This window comes from Hemitrygon akajei, chromosome 2 (genome assembly GCF_048418815.1).
Source record: "Hemitrygon akajei chromosome 2, sHemAka1.3, whole genome shotgun sequence".
Classification (NCBI taxonomy): Eukaryota; Metazoa; Chordata; class Chondrichthyes; order Myliobatiformes; family Dasyatidae; genus Hemitrygon; species Hemitrygon akajei.
Window position 1 is genome coordinate 6,220,475 of NC_133125.1, and position 21,708 is coordinate 6,242,182.

Here is a 21,708-nt window from a genome sequence, read left to right on the forward strand (position 1 = left end):
GGAACTCAGCAGGTCAGACAGCATCTATGGAAATGAATAAACAGTCAATGTTTCGGGTCGAGTGCTTCTCAGGACTGGAAAAGAAGGATGAAGAAGCTTGACTCAGAAGGTGGTGGGTGAGGGTCTGGAGTACAGGCTAGAAGGTGATAGGTGAGGGGGCAGGTAGGAGACATGCAATGAGAAGTTGGGAAATTTTGGGGCTTCACTCAACTTGATCTAATCTGTTAAAAGTATTACACAATATCTTGGAAATTTTGAGCATACCATGTAAGTATGAGTGTGCCACAGTAGAAATAATCATAGCTTTTGGGTGCCATGATAGCATAGCAGTTAACACAACGTTATTACAGCTCACTGCATTGGAGTTCAATCCTGACATCCTCCATAAGCCCTCCCTGTGCAATGTGTGGGTTTCCTCCCACAGTCTGGGTTTCCTCCCACAGTCCAGGTTTCCTCCCATAGTCCAGGTTTTCTCCCACCTTCCAGGTTAATTGGTCATTGTAAATTGTCCTGTGACTAGGCTAAGGTTAGACTGGAGTTTGCTGGACAGCATGGCTCGAAGGACCAGAAGGGCCTTTGCTATATCTCTAAAACAAAATAAAAATTTAATCTTGGCCTAAACTGACTTGTACATATAATGCATTTAGTCATAGAAAAATACGGTACAGGAACAGGCCCTTCAGTCCATCTAGTCTGTGCCAAACTATTTCAAGTGCCTACTCCATCAACCTGCGCCGGGCTCTTAGCCCTCCATACCCCTAATATCCATGTACCTATCCAGACTCCTCTTAAACATTGAAATCGAGCTCGTGTGCACCACTTGTGCTGACAGCTTGTTCTACACTCTATCAACCCTCTGAGTAAAGAAGTTTCCCCTTAAGCTTTTCTCCTTTCACCCTTAGCCCATGACCTCTGGATGTAGTCCCACTCAACCCAGTGGAAAAAGCCTGCTTGCATTTACCCTTTCTATACCCCTCATAATTTTGCATTCTATCAAATCTCCTCTCAATCTATTATGTTCCAAGAAATGCAGTCTTAACCTATTCAGTCTTTCCTTATAACTCTGGTCCTTCAGACCTGGGAACATCCTTGTAAATTTTCTGTACTTTTTCCAACCTTGTTTACATCTTTCCCGTACATAGGTGACCAGAACTGCCATATACACTTGGAGAAGAACAGTCGTAATTGGGGCACCCTCTTACAGACTAGCACCCATAATAGGATTTAACTAAAATTTCTGTTACCTGAAATGCGGATATTTGAAGGAATTTATCTTTGAAGGATTATTTCCTTGATATTATTTTGCAAGTATTCATGAAGTAGAGGCCATTTTTGTGAACAATGCTGACAGTTTCTGAAGTTGGGATTTAACCAAGATTTTTGACCTGTGATGCTTCAGTGGTACTGATTTTAACTCGACCAGAAGGTCTGTAGGACACCATCCTCCATTTACAGGACAGGCAATATGCACCCCTTGTGCATTGCTCTGTAAATGATGAACATCTCGCACTTGACCGTGCATGGCAAAGATTGTCAGCTATTTCGCTACTGATGTAGCGCCGTATGTCTTCCTGAGCGACTGTCTATTGTGAAGGGAGCAGGGGTATTTACTGTGCTTTCTGTTCTTTTTGCAGTCACCACAGGCAGGCACTAAAGAGAAAACTCTTTGTTGCTGGTTCTGTTCCTCAGGCCCAATATCCCTAAGTGCCAAAATCGAACGCAAGGGCTACACACCAGGTAAAAAAATCAGGAGCACTGAAAACTAATTTCATTCCTTGGTCTTAACAAATTAGTCACATGGCTGAGGTGGCATTTCAATTGGATTTATTCTGTATGGACAAGGGAGGAGGTGTGTAAAATGGCCACCTTATTCCCAATTTTGGTCAAATTGATCTTTCTTTAACTCCCCCTTACTGGAGATCAAAAGATCTATTTAGTTTGATTGAAGAGAGGATCAGACCATAAGATAGAACCAGAATTAGGCCATTCGGCCCATCAAGTTGGCTTGGCTGTCATCACTTAGCCTTTACCAAATTTATCAAGTAGGCCTCTAAGCATTTGTTTTCCAACCAAATTGGTTTTTGTCCATATCATACACCAGAAGGTGGCTGGTGGCGGGGAGTCATCCCTTTCAAAAAGGTCGGACAGATCATCCACAGTGCTATTAACCCAACAAAACTATTTATTTTCAAGTATTTGTTTTTAATTAAAATGTTGACTTAAGATATTCCATCTCAGTTCTGCTATGAAAATAACAAAATGGGTGCAGGTTTCCATGGTTCATATTGGGGCTATGTTCCATTTTGATAGATGATGTTAATGCACAAATACACTCAGTGGCCACTTTATTCGGTACCTCTTGTACCTAATAAAGTGGTCACTGAGTCTAAATTTGTGGTTTTCTGCTGCTGTAGCCCATCCACTTCGAGGTTCAATGTGTTGTGCATTCAGAGATGCTTTTCTACACACCACTGTTGTAACGCATGGTTAACTCAGTTACTGTCACCTTCCTGTCAGCTTGAAACAGTCTGGCCATTCTCCTTTGACCTCCCTCATTAACAAGGAGTTTTCACTCACAGAACTGCCACTCACTGGATGTTTTTTTTTTTCGTTTCTCGCACCATTCTCTGTAAACTCTAGAGACTGTTGTGCATGAAAATCCCAGGAGACAATGCAGATTCTGAGATACTCAAACCACCCCATTTGTCACCAACGATCATTCCATTGTCAAAGTCACTTAGAACACATTTCTTTCCCATTTGGATGTTTGGTCTGAACAACAACTGAACCTCTTGACCATGTCTGCATGCTTCTATGCATTGAATTGCTGCTACATGAGTAGCTGATTGGATATTTGCATTAACATGCAGAATTATCTAATAAAGTGGCTACTGAGTGTAATGATTAATTTAGAGCACTGCTTAAGTTCAGGGTGATGCATTAAAATGGCCTTTAAAATGATTGCCTGTAATGAGAGTGATGCATATTTGAGACAGGGTGCACAATATAATTTGTGTCACTTTGTCACTTTATGCAGGTGAATCAATTCACATATTTGCTGAGATTGAGAACTGTTCTTCCCGCATGGTAGTGCCAAAGGCAGCCATTTACCAAACACAGACTTTCTATGCCAAAGGGAAAGTGAAGGAAGTTAAACACCTTGTAGCCAACTTGCGAGGAGAGTCATTGTCATCCGGTAAAACAGAAAGTTGGAATGGAAAGCTACTGAAAATTCCACCGGTTTCACCGTCGATTGTAGACTGCAGTATAATTCACGTGGAATACTCACTCACGGTAGGTATTTCCGTATTTTCAAAATGAGGACTTGGTTGGAAAAACATTTCGTTGTTAACACTGGTCCTTTTGAAAAGGTGGTTTACTGTGTTATCGTTCTCCTGCTTCAATTTTCGCTCACCTCTTTCTTTTCTTTTTTTCCCCCTTTCCCAGTCTAGCTCCATTCAGTCTTTGGTTAAGTATATTTAGCTGTAGAAACCTCTCAGACAGGTGGCGATCCTTTGGCATCCAGTTCCACTCCTAATAGTGTGACTAGGTGTGAAACTGGCTGTCAAGGAAAGCCCAAGAAACTGTATGGGAGAAATTTTCATGCTCTTTCATATTTTTCCTAACCCCTTTTTTTTAGGTTTCCTGCTGTAAGCTTGAAGAATGCAAAATTCCCCTTTCCCCAGGTAACGTTTGTAAATGCAGGTGTTTGTAGACACTAAAATTCTTTTTAATGTTTTGTGTATATTTCTTCCCCATTTAAAAAATTATTTTCTCCCTTCTCTAGATCAACCCACACAACATCCAGGCCGAGAGTGCGTGAAGGTGACTTGCTCCCAAGCCAATGCCGCTCTGTAACCGGCTGCCAGGAGGTGCGCGGGGTGACTTGCCCTGTTTTTCAAAACTGTTGAGACATTTTTTTTTATTATTCTTCTGGGGAGACAGTTAGCTTCCACCTATCCCTCCTGTGCTGGCCTGGTTGAGATTGGTAACTTACTGTCTTGGGAATAGTGTCATTTCATATTTTGGAAGAATTTGTCCTTTCTCTGGTAACTTGCCAGTGTAAAATTCTGCATTTTTTTCCCCTCAGTAGGTTAGTTTAACCATGGCCATTCCATGGTGTTACCATCACTTGTAACAAGTTTTTAAGAATGTAACCTCTGTTAATGTCCTTCTCCAAAAGTATGCGAGTGTAAGGATAACTGTGGTTTGCTACGTGAAATTTAGTAGTAACAACATCATTTTTATCATACACATCTGTTACTGTGTATTGAAGTCAAAATGTCCTTTCTGCAGAAGTCTGCAGCAATTCAGGAATGAAAGTGTTTTGTAAAAGAAAACAGGCCTACAGTAAAACTCAAATCATTTGTGTTTCTCCTTCCTCTTCCTTAGTTGGCAATCTTAAACTGATGCTTTTTCAGCTCCCTGTGACTGATGTATGAATGAAAATTTAAATTGTTTAGTTCTGAGTGGATCGTGAAGTGAAAACACAACCCTAGAGGGTCAAAAACAATATCAAAATATCACCTACAGATGTCATGAGTTCTATATGGATAAAGATAGAGAGATAAAAACAATACCAAAATACCACTTGCAGAAGTCATGGATTCTATCCATCTAGAATATATATGGTATATTTTAGAGCTAGAGATTTATCCATCCTGGCTAAAATATTAGATGTTCTCAACCAACAGAATATTTTTTCTTCAACTTAAGCCCATCACCCCTACCGGGGCACAGGCCACTGACAGAGTCCTTTGTCCTGGACCAGTCTTTCTCACTGTGTAGCCCATCTTCTTGGTGTCTCCCTCTTCTCCCAGGGATGAGGTTTTTGAGCTTCTGCTGGCATTTCTGTAGCTCTGGGGTTTTACAGGATTGGGTTACCAGCCCCGTGCCAAACCTCCTCCTCTTACAGCCGGGCTTGGGACTGTCCACGGCAGAGTTATATACATCCTGTGTAAAAGATTAGACAGTCTTAGCTAACAGAATAACTTGGGTGTTCCCATTCCTATTTGTCTGAAGGACTGTGGGGAAAGAGTCAGTCAGGATTCTTGTTCACTCATCAAACTGTCAGTTGCAGTGATGAGTACAGAAGAGTGTACTGCGAATGAATTCTGTGACAATCAGCTATCTAGGGCCCTGATAGTTATTTTGAGCCAGGTTTTGAAGGCTGTTGCTAACGTCACAACAATATCAGACAAAGTGTAATGCCATTCATATAGAATGGTGATAGGGGATGAATATTTGAGGAGAAATCATTATTTGCAACTTTTATTCCATTGGAAGATTCAAAAGAATGAAATGCACACACGGTGCAATCTTTCAGAGAGTGTGCAAAAGTGAATTGTTTTCAAATACTAACATGAGATCTGCAGATGCTGGAAATTCAAAGCAGCACGCACAAAATGCTGGAGGTACTCAGCAGGTCAGGCAACGTATATAGGGAGGAACAAACAGTCAATGTTTTGGGTCAAGACCCTTCCTTCATCAGAACCACGATGGGTCTCGACCTGAATTGTCAACAGTTCATTCATTTCCACAGATGCTGCCTGACCTGCTGAGTTCCTCCAGCATTTTGTGTGTGTTGCTCTGTTTTCAAATACTGACTTTTTTACTTTGAGACAAAGCCCAGGTTTTTGAGTAATTTATCTCTGCATTTCCGAAGAGAAATCTTGGCGTTTAACTTTGTCTTTTCAGTAGTGAAGCATTCTGGGGCAAATAGCACTGCCTTCGCTCACCGCTCAGTGGGCAGACAAGTTCTGCAGTGCGCTCTGAGCTGCGTAAATAAAGGAAGCTGGCACATTTTGACTGTAGCTCTACCGAGCTGAGCGGTTTCAGCTGGGCACTGGTGAAGGCACTCCCTTTGGGCTCGATGAACTCAAGATGGCGGCGCACCCAGTCGCAGTGGCCACTCCGGCTCCAACTTGACTTGCTTCCCGAATTCGGGGGATAACAGTTGCTTAACAAAAGAAACCTGATCAAGTTTCCTGTTCTACAGATTGCTATCCAGCGGCCTTGCTGGACGTGCATGTGTATGGAAATGCATTGGAAACTGTGTGTTAGTTGCACCCCGTAATGGAAAGGCACAACCACCCTTCATTATCCAGGTGTTCGCGTGAACAGTAGCCACATGGTGTGCTGCTGGTGGAACCATGCTCCAGAATAAGTTTCCACCTTCTGAAGAGAAGGAGTAAGGGAAGAGATTGGAATGAGGGGGGAGAATGTCTCAGCAATTAATACTTCAAATTTCTTTCTCCCTTAGGTCTACGTGGATATCCCCGGAGCAATGAACTTGACCTTGAACTTACCACTAGTTATTGGCACCATTCCCTTGCACCCTTTTGGTAGCCGGACGTCCAGCGTCAGTAGCCAATGCAGTATGAATCTGAACTGGTTGAGTCTCGCATTGCCTGAGAGACCTGAAGGTAGGAAGGAGCTTTAGAAAACCTAAATCCACTGAGGCATCTCCCACTTGTGCGACCAAAATGGAACAGCCACCTAGTATAGCAGTGAGCGAGAGCTACAGTCTTGCGTGGAGGTGTGTAGGAACACTACTGACACAATAAAGTCACTCTCAGGTTGGAGGAACACCTCATATTATGTCTGGGTAGCCTCCAACCTGATGGCATCAACATCATTTTCACCAGCTTCTGGGAACTACTCCCCCATCCTCTTCTCCTTTATTTTCATTCTAGCTCTCCTCTCACTCCTCCTCTTCCCATCACCTCCCTCTAGTACCTCCTCCTCCTTCCCTCCCTCCCATGGTCCACTCTCCTCTCCTATCAGATTCCTCCTTCTTCAGCCCTGTACCTCCTCCACCTATCACCTGCTAGCTTCTCACTTCATCTCCTTCCCCCACTCACCTGGTCTCACCTATCACCTGCCAGCTTCTCACTTCGTCCCTTCCCCCATTCACCTGGTCTCACCTATCACCTGCCAGCTTGTAGTCCTTCACTTCCTCCACCTTCTACCTGTTAGGTAAATTGAAGGGATTAAAGGCAGATAAATCCCCAGGGCCAGATGGTCTGCATCCCAGAGTGCTTAAGGAAGTAGCCCAAGAAATAGTGGATGCATTAGTGATAATTTTTCAAAACTCCTCAGATTCTGGATTAGTTCCTGAGGATTGGAGGGTGGCTAATGTAACCGCACTTTTTAAAAAAGGAGGGAGAGAGAAACCGGGGAATTATAGACCGGTTAGTCTGACATCGGTGGTGGGGAAAATGCTAGAGTCGGTTATCAAAGATGTGATAACAGCACATTTGGAAAGAGGTGAAATCATCGGACAAAGTTAGCATGGATTTGTGAAAGGAAAATCATGTCTGACGAATCTTATAGAATTTTTTGAAGATGTAACTAGTAGAGTGGATAGGGGAGAGCCAGTGGATGTGGTATATTTAGATTTTCAAAAGGCTTTTGACAAGGTCCCACACAGGAGATTAGTGTGCAAACTTACAGCACACGGTATTGGGGGTATGGTATTGATGTGGATAGAGAATTGGTTGGCAGACAGGAAGCAAAGAGTGGGAGTAAACGGGACCTTTTCAGAATGGCAGGCAGTGACTAGTGGGGTACCACAAGGCTCAGTGCTGGGACCCCAGTTGTTTACAATATATATTAATGATTTAGACGAGGGAATTAAATGCAGCATCTCCAAGTTTGTGGATGACATGAAGCTGGGCGGCGGTGTTAGCTTTGAGGAGGATGCTAAGAGGATGCAGGGTGACTTGGATAGGTTATGTGAGTGGGCAAATTCATGGCAGATGCAATTTAATGTGGATAAATGTGAGGTTATCCACTTTGGTTGCAAAAACAGGAAAACAGATTATTATCTGAATGGTGGCCGATTAGGAAAAGGGGAGGTGCAACGAGACCTGGGTGTCATTGTACACCAGTTATTGAAGTTGGGCATGCAGGTACAGCAGGCGGTGAAAAAGGCAAATGGTATGTTGGCATTCATAGCAAAAGGATTTGAGTACAGGAGCAGGGAGGTTCTACTGCAGTTGTACAAGGCCTTGGTGAGACCGCACCTAGAGTATTGTGTGCAGTTTTGGTCCCCTAATCTGAGGAAAGACATTCTTGACATAGAAGGAGTACAAAGAAGGTTCACCAGATTGATTCCTGCGATGGCAGGACTTTCATATTTATATATTTGAGGAAGTTAGATATGGCCCTTGTGGCTGAAGGGATCGGGGGTATGGAAAGAAAGCAGATACAGGGTTCTGAGTTGGATGATCAGCCATGATAATACTGAATGGCGGTGCAGGCTCGAAGGGCCGAATGGCCTACTCCTGCACCTACTTAAAATGTTTCTATGTTACCGAGCTGTGCCTCTAAATTTAAAAAAAAGTGTTGCCACATTGCATGACTCTTTGCCGTGGGGTGTTTGGAGCATGCTGAGGGACTGTGGACAAGATCGATCACGTGAACAGACAGGCCCAAGGTCCTTTCGGTTCAAGTTAAGGTTAAGAGATAAAATTATGGTCACTAGAGTACAAAGGAAAAGCCAGCACACAATAGTTTGCAAAATTTCATATTTTCCTTGTATGACAGACACAACGTACCTTTTTAATATTTATTTTGTAATTCTCTAGTTGTAATACTTTCTGTTGGTTATGGTGCTTTTTTATTACATTGGTTATATTTACTTAATAAAATTCTAAAGCAGTAATTCCAACCTTTTTTATTCCATGGACCAATAATATTAAGCAAGAGGTCTGTGGATCTCTAAACAGGAACCATTGGTCGAAAGGAATTTTGGATTGTGTTGCTCTAAGCGTTGATGTGTTTTACTCTGTCCTGGTAACTTCAGGCAGAACTCAGACAACATATAAGGGAGAGAATCTGCTTTAATATCACTGGCATATGTTGTGAAATTTGTTGTTATGCAGCAGCAGTACATTGTGATACACAATAATTTTAAACACTATAAATTTCAATAAGAAATTGTATATATAAAAGTTAAATTAAGTAAGTAGTGCAAAAAGGAACAAAAAAAGTGTTCAGATATCCAATGACAGGGGGAACAAGCTGTTCTCAAACGTTGATGTTTCCAGATGTATGGGTCGGTAGATTAATTGGTCACATGGGTGTGATTGGGCAGCACTGCCTCTCTAGGCCGGAAGAACCTGTGACTGTGCTGTATCGCTAAATAAAAAAATAAATAAATACTGACCAGTGTCTATGTTTCATTTTTAGCTCCACCCAGCTATGCAGAAATTGTATCTGAGCAGCAGCGACGAAATAACCTGGCTACAACAGCAGTCCGTGATGAATTAGAAAGAGTGTTTGAGGGACCATTGTTTGCCTACATCCAGGAATTTAGGTACCAGCCTCCTCCTGTGTATTCAGAGGTAAGCATCCTTTTGCTTGATTAGGAGGAGTATGTTGTTTATAATTTTTTTTCTTCCATTTTCAGATGAACAGGAAGAATCAGAGTTGGGTTTATTATCACTGGCATAGATCATGAAATTTGTTGTTTTGCAGCAGCAGTACAAAACAATACATAAAAAATTAAAAATTAACAGTCCTCAGTGAATTTATGATACACACTTCATAATCCAGTCTTCTGAGTATATGAACATGGCCTTGCAGAATACAGCCCTCAGAACTGAGCACTACATAACACAATTCTGATGTTGAAAATGTACCGCTCCCTGAAGTCTCAGTCACTACGCACTTCCCTTGTCATCCAACACACTGCTGGGTGAGCTAGAATCCCAAAGCAGTTATTTTTAAAGATTCGTGCAATGAAATTATAATGCATACACTTAAACTTCATAAACTATTTGGCCATGAGTATCTTTTTTTACAGAAAAAAAAATTATCAACCCTTCCCCCCCCCCCTAACATATCCCTATAGAAAAAAAAGAGAAGAAAAAAGAAAGAAAGAAAGAAAAAAGAAAGAATGCCTGGATATCGGAAGATCCCCACATGCTCCATGGAGTTCATAATAGCTTTAATATGTATATTTATTTATTTCCCCAGATAAGCAATAATTTTATCTTCAGAGCACCTATATATTTAATCCTATTTTTTGTAAATAAGGGCGCCAAATTTTCAGAAATATTTCATATTTATCTCTTAAATTATAAGTAATTTTTTCAAGTGGAATGCAGCTAAAAATTTCATTCTTCCAACGATCTATACTTAAGTATGAATCCGATTTCCAAGTAACTGCAGTAGCCTTTTTGGCTACTGCCAATGCAATTTTTATTCATTCTTTCTGATAATTATTCAATTTGGATTTCGATTTTATCCCTTCAATATCACCTAGTAAAAATAATGTTGGATTATGTGGAAGTTGTATTCCAATAATTTGTTCCAGTAACACACTTAAATTTGTCCAAAAAGGTTGAATTTTAAAACAAGACCAAGTAGAGTGTAAAAAAAGTACCAATTTCTTGATTACATCGAAAACATTGATCAGATAAATTTGAGTTTAATCTATTTATTTTTTGTGGTGTAATATATATTTGATGTAAAAAGTTATATTGTACTAATCTTAGTCGAACATTTATTGTATTTGTCATACTGTCAAGACATAATCTTGACCAACTTGTTTCATCAATTTTAATATTCAAATCAGTTTCCCATTTTTGTCTTGACTTATGAATTCCTTGTTTAATTGCCTGTTTTTGAATCAAATTATACATACCAGAAATAAATTTTTTAATTTTTCCTTTACGAATTAAAGTTTCTATTTCATTAGGTTTCGGCAATAACATTGTTTGACCCAGTTTATCTCTTAAATAAGCCTTTAATTGGAAATAACAAAAAAGAGTGTTATTTGATATTTTATATTGATTCTTTAATTGGTCAAATGACATTAATATACCTCCTTCAAAATAGTCTCCTATATATCTAATCCCTTTGTGAAACCAGTTATATAAAAGTTGATTATCCACTGTAAAAGGGATAAGTTTATTTTGAATTAAAGGTCTCTTTGCTAATAAAGATTTCTTTATCTCATCATCAACATTTATCTTATTTCATAAATCAATCAAATGTTTTAGTATAGGAGATTCTTTCTTTTCCTGTATCCTTTTAGATTCCCATTTATATATAAAATCTTCTGGTATATTTTCTCCTATCTTGTCTAATTCTATTCTAATCCATGCCGGTTTATCTTCATCAAAAAAAGATGCAATAAATCTAAGTTGATTTGCTTTGTAATAGTTCTTAAAATTTGGTAATAGTAACCCTCCTAGGTCAAATTTCCATGTCAATTTTTCCAACGTTCTTGACATCTTACCTTTCCAAAGGAATTTCCTCACACATTTATTTAACTCTTGAAAAAATTTCTGCGGTAATTGGATTGGTAGTGTTTGGAATAAATATTGTAATCTAGGGTATATATTCATTTTTACAGCATTGACTCTACCTATTAATGTTATTGGTAACATCATCCATTTATCAAGATCCTCCTGATTTTTTTTAATAATGGCAAATAATTTAATTTACATAAATTCTTTATATCATTATCGAATCTTATACCTAAATACTTTATACCATTTATCGGCCATCTAAATTGAGTTATTAATCGACATTGACTATAATCTCCTTTAGTAAGGGGTAGAATTTCACTTTTATCCTAATTTATTTTGTACCCTGATATTTTCCCATATTCTTCCAATCTAGAAGATAATTTACGCAACAAATTCAATGGGTTAGTTAGATAAATCAGAACATCATCAGCAAATAAGTTAATCTTATATTCCTCCTGATTTACTCTGAAACCCATAATATCTGAGTCAGTTCTAATTAATTCAGCTAATGGTTCTATCGCCAACACAAATAAAGCAGGTGATAATGGACAACCTTGTCTAGTTGACCTTGTTAACTGAAATGATGTTGAAATTTGGCCATTTGTCACCACTTTAGCTTTGGGGTTAGTATTTAAGGTTTTAATCAATTTTATAAAAGATACTCCTAATCCATATTTTTCCAATACCTTAAATAAAAATCCCATTCCAATCTATCAAATGCTTTTTCTGCATCCAAAGCAACTGCCACGTTACGTTATAGACAATAGACAATAGGTGCAGAAGTAGACCATTCGGCCCTTCGAGCCTGCACCTCCATTTTGAGATCATGGCTGATCAACTACTATCAATACCCGGTTCCTGCCTTGTCCCCATATCCCTTGATTCCCCTATCCATAAGATACCTATCTGCCGATTGTCTATTTTTAATAAATCCTGTTTGGTCCATATGTATTAATTTTGGTAAGTATTTAGATAATCTATTAGATAAAATCTTTGCTATTATTTTATAGTCCGTGTTCAACAAAGAAATAGGTCTATATGATTTTGGCTTTAAAAGATCTCTGTCTTTTTTTGGCAATACTATTAAAATAGCTGTCGAAAAAGATTCTGGAAGTTTATGTGTTCTTTCCGCTTGGTGTATTAGCTCCATAAAAGGAGGAATTAATAAATCTTTAAACTTTTTGTAAAATTCAGGCAGAAAACCATCTTCTCCTGGAGATTTATTATTCTGAAGTGATCCTAGAGCTTCGTCGACCTCTTTTAATGTAAAAGGCACATCTAATCCTTTCTGTTCTTCCGAATTCAATTTTGGGAGAGTTATTTGTGATAAAAACCTTTCTATCTCAACAATATCATTTTGTGATTCTGATTGATACAGTTCAGAATAAAAAAATTTAAAAGTTTCATTGATTTCTAAAGGTTTATAAGTAATTTTATTTACACTTGTTCTAATTGCATTTATCATTTTGGAAGCCTGGTCTGTTTTTAACTGCCAAGCAAGAATCTTGTGTGATCTTTCACCTAGTTCATAATATCTCTGTTTAGTTCTCATAATTGCTTTTTCTATTCGGTATGTCTGAAGTGTATTATATTGTGGCTTCTTATTAACAAGTTGCCTTTGTTTTTCTTCTGTCATATATCTTTGAGATTCTTTTTCTAATTTTGTAATCTCTTTTTCCAATTATCTATTTCTACCATATATTCCTTCTTAATTTTAGAAGTATAACTTATTATCTGGCCTCTCAAATATGCCTTCATCGCTTCCCATAATATAAATTTATCATCAACTGAATGTGAGTTTGTATCTAAAAAAACTGAGTCTGTTTTTTCATAAAATCACAAAAATCTTGACGTTTTAATAATATTGAATTAAATCTCCATCTGTAAATCGATTCCTCCTTATCCATCATTATCGTTGTCATTATCAAGGGGGAATGATCTGACAATATTCTTGCTTTATATTCCATATTTTTCACTCTGTCTTGAATATTCGCTGATAGTAGGAAAAAATCTATCCTTGAGTAAGTTTTATGTCTATTTGAATAAAATGAATAATCTCTTTCTCTTGGGTTAATTCTTCTCCATATATCAATCAAATTTAAATCTTTCATCAATGATAAAGTTAATTTTGCTACTTTTGGTTTTGTAACAACCTTTGTTGACCTATCTAAAACTGGGTCTAGACAAAAGTTAAAGTCTCCACCTATTAATATTTTATCGTGTGCGTCAGCCAAATTCAAAAAAGCCTCTTGTATAAATTTTACATCGTTTTCATTTGGTGCATAAACATCCATAGTTCTGAAAAGATTTGACAATGTATAATTACATATCTTCCCGCAGAATCAATTAATACATTTTGTATTTTAATTGGTAAAGTTTTGTCGACCAAAATTGCAACTCCCCTCGCTTTTGAATTAAATGAATCTGCTATAACATTTCGGACCCAATCTCTCTTTAATTTCTGATGTTCTATCTCTGTTAAATGTGTTTCTTGTATAAAAGCTATATCTATTTTCATTTTCTTAATGTATGTTAAAATTCTTTTTCTTTTCACCGGTCCATTAAGCCCATTAACATTAAAACTTTAAAAATTCAGTAAATTAGTCATTATTTTTAATGGGGTTACTCCAGTCTATAATAATACATAATATTTCAACTCTCATAGTACCTTGGGGAATTATTTTTAAATTCTCCATGTTGCTATGTGTCTCCCCTCCGATCATCCAGGCAAAGAAAGAAAGATAAAAGAAAAATAGATTATAAAGAAAAAAAAAACAAAAAAACCCCCTGCTAATGTTGTGAATGAAAAAAAACACATTACCCCCCCCTCCGTTGTGCGGGTCATGGCAATCGCCAGGATTACACACGTGAATCCCATAGTGATCATTCTGAAGTTCCCCCAGCTCCCCCGTAACATAAAGAAGTATATATAAGAGAAGAAAAGTTAATATCACTACTCTCGATTAATATTTCTCAAATTTTTACCTTTCTCCCCCTGTATCATATAATTAAAAATATATTTAAATATTCTTCAGTTCTTAATGTCCATCAACTCACTTCAGTGTCCCTGACTTCATCTTTAATCTGTTTCACTTTTAAATCTTTACTGTGTCTAGCGAATATTTGGGAGTTCTTGTTCAAACTCTTCTGCATCCCGATGATCAGTAAAAAACCTTCTTTTTCTGTCATCTAAAAAAATTATCAGGGTTGCCGGGTGGTGCAATATAAATTTATAACCCTTTTCCCATAAAACTTTTTTCGTTGGGTTAAATTCCTTCTTTCTCTTCAAAAGGTCATAACTTATATCAGGATAGAAAAGAACTGCTTTCCCTTCTATCATCAATGGTTCATTTCTCTTTCTGGCACATTGGGCAGCCGCCTTCAGGATCTTTTCTTTATCTTGATATCTTAAGCATTTTATCAAGATTGGTCGTGGGTTTTGATCAGGTTGAGGCTTTGGTCTTAAGGATCTGTGGACCCTTTCGATTTCAATCAACTGGGTTCCCTCTTCCATTTCCAAATTTTCTGGGATCCATTTTTGAAAAAAAATTTTTGGATCCTCTCCCTCTATTCCTTCTTTAAGACCAACAATTTTAATATTATTTCGTCTACAAAAATTTTCAAGCACGTCTATTTTTTCCAACAATCGTTTTCTTTCTGATGTCCAGGCAAGAATATTATCTTCCATCTTATTCACTCTATCAATAGTGTCTCCCGTTATTTCTTCCAGCTTTTTAACTTTCTTGTCCATTTTCTCCTGTTTTTTCACCATTTTATCAAGCATAGTCTTCATATTTTTAATATCTTTTATTATTTTTAATGTTTTTAATTCTTTTAATTCATGCATTATTTGTGCCAAAGCTTCTCTTATGTCTCCAGTATATCTTTCACCTCCAACCTCTTTCTGTTGTTCTTCTTTTACCTCCTCATCTTCATCTGTATGTTCCAGAGAATCCAAATCCACCTCGGGTTCATTTTCACTTCCTCTTCCAATCGTAGATCGGATTTGTAGTTCAAATTGCTCATGTTTGCACATGCCCTTTCCTGCACGCACACACAGTTCCTGTTGTTCCTTCTTGGAGACTGTTGATGTTGCCGCCGATTTCTGTTCTGTGTCGCCGGAGGTGAGATGCACTTGAGTCCGAGGCTTCTTCATGGTGGCCGGCCCAGCTTGTATTGTCTTCAAAGTAGAAGTTTTCTTCTTTGTCTTTTTTGGAGGCCTATCTAAGGAAAATCCTGAGTAGTTTAGACATAGTTTTTAGAAAATATTTACTTACTTTTCTTCACTTAAACGTTAATTTATTAGTTTTTTTACGGGAGAGCTGGATTTCCACGTCTCGATCTTACGTCATCACGTGACGTCCCCCTGGGCCATGAGTATCTCAAGTAACTAACGAAGCAGGAATTAAAGCTTAGCATTCCAGTTAAAATGGAAACTACCTCTTACTAAGATTTTGGTGGGTTTTTTTGTGGAATTGTATCATGAGATTAGTTTGTAAGAAGTCCAGTTTTGTGTCAGAAAGTAAATTCAATTTTGTTATAGCGGAGGAATGCTTGGTCACATTCAGAATTATTTATCACGCGTACATCGAAACATACAGTGAAATGCATCATTTACGCCATCAACCAAGACAAGCTCTGGGTGTGGTGGTGGCAGCCCACAAGTGTCAGTGCACGTTCTGGTGCCAACATAACATGCCACAATGTTCAGCAGAGCCATGCAGGCAATAGCCTCAGAATAGAGGGGCATCCTTTTAGAATGGAGATGAGGAGGAATTTCTTTAGCCAGAGAGTGGTGAATCTGTGGAATTCTTTGCCACTGGCAACTGTGGAGGCCAAGTCTTTATGTATATTTAAGGCTGAAGTTAACAGGTTCTTGATTGGTCAGGACTCTATCTTATGGTCTAAAAACAAGAAAACAACAGCAAAACAAGTTCTTTTGTGTGAGACTCTGCGACCTCTAACACTGAAAACAACGTTGAGATTTTTCAGTTAAGTTGTACGTATGCAATAACAGTTTAATAGAATAATTTGGCAAAGGTCCACAGTTTCTTCATCTTTGCAACTGCACAATCTGCCCAGGTAAAAAACCTATGCGCTATGTCGGTTATTAGGCTATATAAATCCACACACACAGCCCTTGCACACACATCTCCCTGCTGGAGAATGGGGACTGAGTTTCACAGCAACAAGCTGGGCAATGTAGTAAATTTGGATGAAACATCTTGATTACTATGCATTTGCTTCCTTTTGGATTTTATTTTATTTAAAAACCGGTGTTTATTGCTAAAAGGTTCCGGTTTAAAAATAGGAAAGACTTGTTGCAATTCCAAGCTTGGAAAACATCTCCCTTTTGGACTAAAGTGAAGGCTATTAGTATGGTTGGATTATTTGCACCAATTTAAGGAAACCTGTGATGAAACAGTTTGCTCTAGTGGGTGAGTCTATGACCAGAGGGAACAGCCTCCGAATGCAGGGTTCTTGATCAGTCAGGTTAGGGAGAGAAGGCAGGAGAAAAGGGTTGAGGAGGATAATAAATCAGTCAAGGTGGAACTACAGAGCGAGTTCAATGAGTTGAGTGGCCTAATGCTGCTTCTATGTCTTATGAAAGTGCCCAGAGCTCGCCAAAGCACCACCTCCCTCACCCTTCTAACAGAGCATCCTTTTATAAATGGAGGTACATATGATGTTAGGAGCAAACTGACCCAGTTAATGGACGTACAAGCAGGATTAGGCTATTCATCCTATCGAGTTCTCTTCCATTCATCATGGCTGATTTATTATCCCTTTCAACTTCTTTCTCATGCCTTTGACACCTTGACGAATCAAGAACCTATCAACCTCCACAGTCATCTGTGAGAATGAATTCCACAGATTCACCACCCTCTGGCTAAAGAAGTTCCTCCCCATCTCTGTTCTAAATGGGCTGTGTTCTGAAGCTGTGCCCTGTGGTCCTGGACTCTCCCACAACAGGAAACATCCTCTCCACATTCACTTTCAATATTCGATAGGTTTCAATGAGATCCCTCACCCCCTCCTCCTTCTAAACTCCAGCAACTACAGGCTCAGAGCCATCAAACGTTCCTTATACATTAACCCTTTCATACCTGGTACCATTTTTAAGCATTTTTCTGATATTTCTTGCTAAATTGTAAATGCCATCTTTTGCTTCAATTGAAGGAGCAATTTACTGCAATAGGAGTAATAACATTTGTATTTTTTTAATTAAAGATGTAAGCCTAATATGCATGCATTTGATGGCTTCCAGCTTTTAATTGAAATGCATGAAATATGGAAGTCACTTTTTGGTTGCTCCAGATCCTGTGTATTTTTTGCTTGCTGTGGGATATTTTCCAGCCTCTTCTCCATTTCTGTCACCAACTGCCAAGGACAGATTCAGCAGAAAATGCAGTTTAGCTAATCAAATGCAAGTTTGAGGAACTTGTGTATTTTTAAAGAGTAAAAAATAGTCATTAGGCTTGAGCTGAGGCCTCTTCCCCTTGTCATAGACAAAGCCCAGACATCTAACAGCGATGCGAGAGACCGCAGATGCTGGAAATCTGCATCAAACTAAATGTGGGAGGAACTCAAAGTTCAAGTTCAAAGGTTGAAGTAAATTTACTGTCAACATATGTATATGTTACCATACTCAACCCTGAGATTTATTTTCTTGCGGGCATACACAATAAATGCAAGAAACACAATAGAATCAATGAATGACCGCACCCAACAGGATGGACGGACAAACAAGCAATGTGGAAAAGACAGCAAACTGTCCAAATAAAAAATGGAAAAAAATAAATAAGCAATAAATATCAAGAGCGTGAACTGAAGAGTCCTTGAAAGTGAGACCATAGGTTGCAGGAACAGTTCAGTGATGGAAGTTACATGCTCTGGTTGAAGAGCCTAATGGTTGAAGGGGAAGAGAGCACGGCCTGGGTGGTGGGGGTCCCTGATGCTTTCTTGCAACAACGCTCTGTGTAGAGTGCTCAGTGCTGGGGAGGGCTTTGCTTGTGATGGACTGGGTCGTATCCACTATTTTTTGGAGGCTTTTCCATTCTTCTTTCTGTAAGTTGAGTAGTATCATAGGGAGGCTGATGAACAGTCGACATTTTAGGCCCAGACTTCAGGCTGCCTGACTAACCAGAGTTCCTACAGCATTTTATCTGCACTCATCTAGCTTTTAATTTGTGATTATTTTAAAAGTAAACTCCGTTCAGGAATAGACACAAGTAATACAAGACAGTACCTGGCTTTCTTTACGTTCATAAATGCAAGAGATTCCTACTGTGGATGAGTCTAGGGCCAACGGGCACGGCCTCAGTGTACAATGTTATTTGAATGTACCATTTGCCTCAACGATCAGCACAATCTGCAGATGTGCCAGAGTTAGCCCCCAAGTGCTGCCACATTTCCAGCACCAACACACCATGCCTAACCCATAATGTCTTTGTGTGTGTGAGGAAATCGGCTACCTAGTGGAAACCCACAAACTCCTCGCAGGTAGCGGCGGGAACTGAACCGTGGTTGATAGCATTCTAAGTCGCTGCCCTAGCAACTGTGTCATTGGAGTGCTGAATATTTAGATAGATCAATAGAGATTTTTTTTCAGCTGGGAAGTTCTATCTATTAATTTATTCTTCTAACTCGTTCTGTTTTGCAGATTGATCCTCATCCAGATCAGTCAAATCAAAACCGTGAAACAAACATGTGTTGTTCCACCCGCTGAAGGACCTTGTGTGGCTGTTGGGCCTCCTCTGTCGTGGTTTGAAACATAAATGCATTGCTGCACTGTTGAGAACAGAAGACTCGAAACGGAAAGCTAGAGCTCAGTGATGTTTTGTGACCGTGAATAAACGAGAGACAGCCAGTGCGAATGAAAGCCAGAATCTATGTGGCTTGGAGAGCTGCCGTTGCTGCCGGGGGAAAATTGTAACTTTCCCACGGAGCGCACGCGAGAGGCAGCTGAAGTGGACAGCGACCACAGTCTGGCCTGACTTTTCACACCGTTTTCCTGGGGTCTCAACCTTAACTGAAATTTGCACATATTATTCAGTGCTTGTGTTGCGTTTCATATTCCATTCAGTCTTGATGATGGCTGTTTTTTCTTTCCTAATTTTCATTTGTGGTGAACTACAGGCATCAAGTTAGTGATTTTTAATTTTTATTTTTGCCTGGGGTCTGCATAGTTCGAAGATCAAGTCAGCAGTGTACAAACCTGATGGAATGCACTGATATGATTTAGCCTGGACCGTACCTGCTTTGCACGTGCTCAGTATTGTCTTCTCAGGCTAGCCTTGTAACACCAGTCCAGCTGTGGCTTCTTTACAAACATCAAATGCCTTCAAGCCAATATTTGTTGCTACTTCTTCATTTTGCAATCTACTGTAGTAGAATAGCAACAGATCCAAAAAAGTGAAAAAAGACTACAAAGAGAAACTCTGTTAAATTTCCCTTCCGCGGGAAATAATCTGTCTTTCCTTTCCTATTTGTTGCATTTCTACTATACACAGAGTATCTTTGTGTTTTTCAGACTGCCTAAAACACACAAAATCTCAGGTGAAATTGTCACTTGCCAAATTGTTGGTATTCTTTTGTGTTTTGATTAAATTGCACTGTTTCAATATGAGGGACGATTGCAAAATATGGTTGGACTTTGAATTCCTTTCCCCACTGTTGCCTCCACCATATTATTTCCCTTCTACTTTGTTTCCCTGTTCCCAATGTATCAGGTTAACTATTAGTCAACTGCTTTCCACGCGCACAGAAACCGTCATTCCTGTCTGGAGGACTTCATTAGGGACTGGACACTGTGTTCACCAGGATCAAATAGTTATTACTGTTTCAAAAGAAAGTCCTTTTCCTCCTAGTTAAGCCAATCATGGGAGTGAATGTCTTATTCCACAAGTGGCCTTTTTGTAAAAAAATACAATATGCTATTCTGTATGCCAAACTTGGGTACAACACCACCATGAAAGGAATTGACTGTTAATTGAGTTGTATTTTCTTTCCTGTTTTGCTAAGAGAGGGCATTGAGGTTCACAGTATTTTGCGAGTGTCCCTGATGTACAAGTTGTTTTGTGAGGTATTTGGCATTATAGGGCATTTGATGTTTCTATTTGGATAACCCTCATTTCTTTCCAAACTAGGGATCAACAGTTGCTTAAGCAGGTGGGAAACCTGATTTCCATATAATTAAAGAAAATTATGACTTAAAGGGATTGATCAATATTAATTCCACAGCCTTTGTTGCTGGCCAAAGCATGGCCATAGCTGATGGAGTCGTCTTTTCATTTCCGAACATAAGTGTGGGTATTTGATTGGGGTTTTCTGCTTCAGATATCTGCCTAATCTGAATTGCTATAATAATGATTTTTGAATATAACTATATATTTTCTTCAATATTGTTCGATCCCCAACTTAAGAGACAAAGGACTCCACAGTCCAGTATTCAATTTAGTTTCCTGATTTTTAAAATTAGGAATAAATATTTTAAAAATCCAAAATGTTCTAGAAACCAAGTGCAATATTTAACGTTTTTTGTAAGGTTTTTCCTTGAACGTGTACAGACTTTTTTTTTAGTTTGGTGCTGTAATTATCTTTGTAGATTTTGTTAAGGAAACAAGGATCCATGTTCTGAATGGTTTAATTTTTTTGTTTAGCTGTTCGTGTATAAATAAAATGTTTTCCTATTGAATTTACAGACTTGTTTTTACAATTTCCTGGTTTCAAAGTAATTCAGTCAGAGCCATTGCGCACTGCCCTTTACAGGGGAAGGCCGGGCTGAGTTTTTGTGGTGTTGAAATTGATCCTGGCTAAGGTGTCAGCAATCGTTGGCACTGGGCAAAGGGTTTGGGAAAACCGATCCATTATTGCTATCTGGCACCCCCTGCTGGATGACGTGTCTAACTAGCTGAAGCCTTAAGAGTCCTATTGCCACTTGGTTCGCCAGAATCAGGATTAATATCACTGACATATGTCGTGAAATTTGTTGTTTTGCAGTTCAGTGCAATACATAATAAAAACTATAAATTACAATATGAATATACAGAACTGTGCAGTAGGCTTAGGCACATTTATATAACTAGGGTGCCTGAGACTTTTACGCTGTACTGTACTGTAGTAATTTTATGTGTTGCACTGTACTGGTACTGCTATATTTTTTAAAAAAAAACAAATTTCATGACATATATTGGTGATGATAAGCCTGATTCTGATATGGGTCTCTATTGTGGACTGAGAGTGGGAGGGGGCAGGGAGAGGGGAATCATGGTTGGTAATAGGTGCAAGAAGCACCAGAGAGACATTTTTTAATGACAATAAACCAATAGTTTGGAATCAAGTGACTTTGCCTGGTGCCTCAGGGCTGGGTGTGTCTGCACCCACACCATTCTCTGCCCCCAGCACTCCTGTTTTGCCATCTGTCCCAGCCTTCAACACAGCG

At 38.9% G+C, this 21,708-nt stretch overlaps 1 protein-coding gene across 3 annotated transcripts in view; it reads left to right on the forward strand.

Moving 5' to 3' along the window:
* arrdc3a (arrestin domain containing 3a) overlaps positions 1–20,961 on the forward strand; it is a 30,927-nt gene extending 9,966 nt beyond the window's left edge. The window contains exons 4-8 of one of the 3 annotated variants that reach the window (XM_073066678.1): positions 1,635–1,737; positions 3,038–3,294; positions 6,263–6,425; positions 9,196–9,322; positions 9,416–12,670. In XM_073066678.1, the coding sequence (XP_072922779.1) occupies positions 1,635–1,737; positions 3,038–3,294; positions 6,263–6,425; positions 9,196–9,322; positions 9,416–9,419 (654 nt within the window). In that variant the 3' untranslated portion in view covers positions 9,420–12,670. Of the gene's footprint in view, positions 1–1,634; positions 1,738–3,037; positions 3,295–6,262; positions 6,426–9,195; positions 9,351–9,415; positions 12,671–18,927 lie in introns of those variants that run through there. The other 2 variants (XM_073066669.1, XM_073066688.1) reach the window with 2 other exon arrangements.
* The last annotated feature ends 747 nt before the right edge of the window (positions 20,962–21,708 follow it).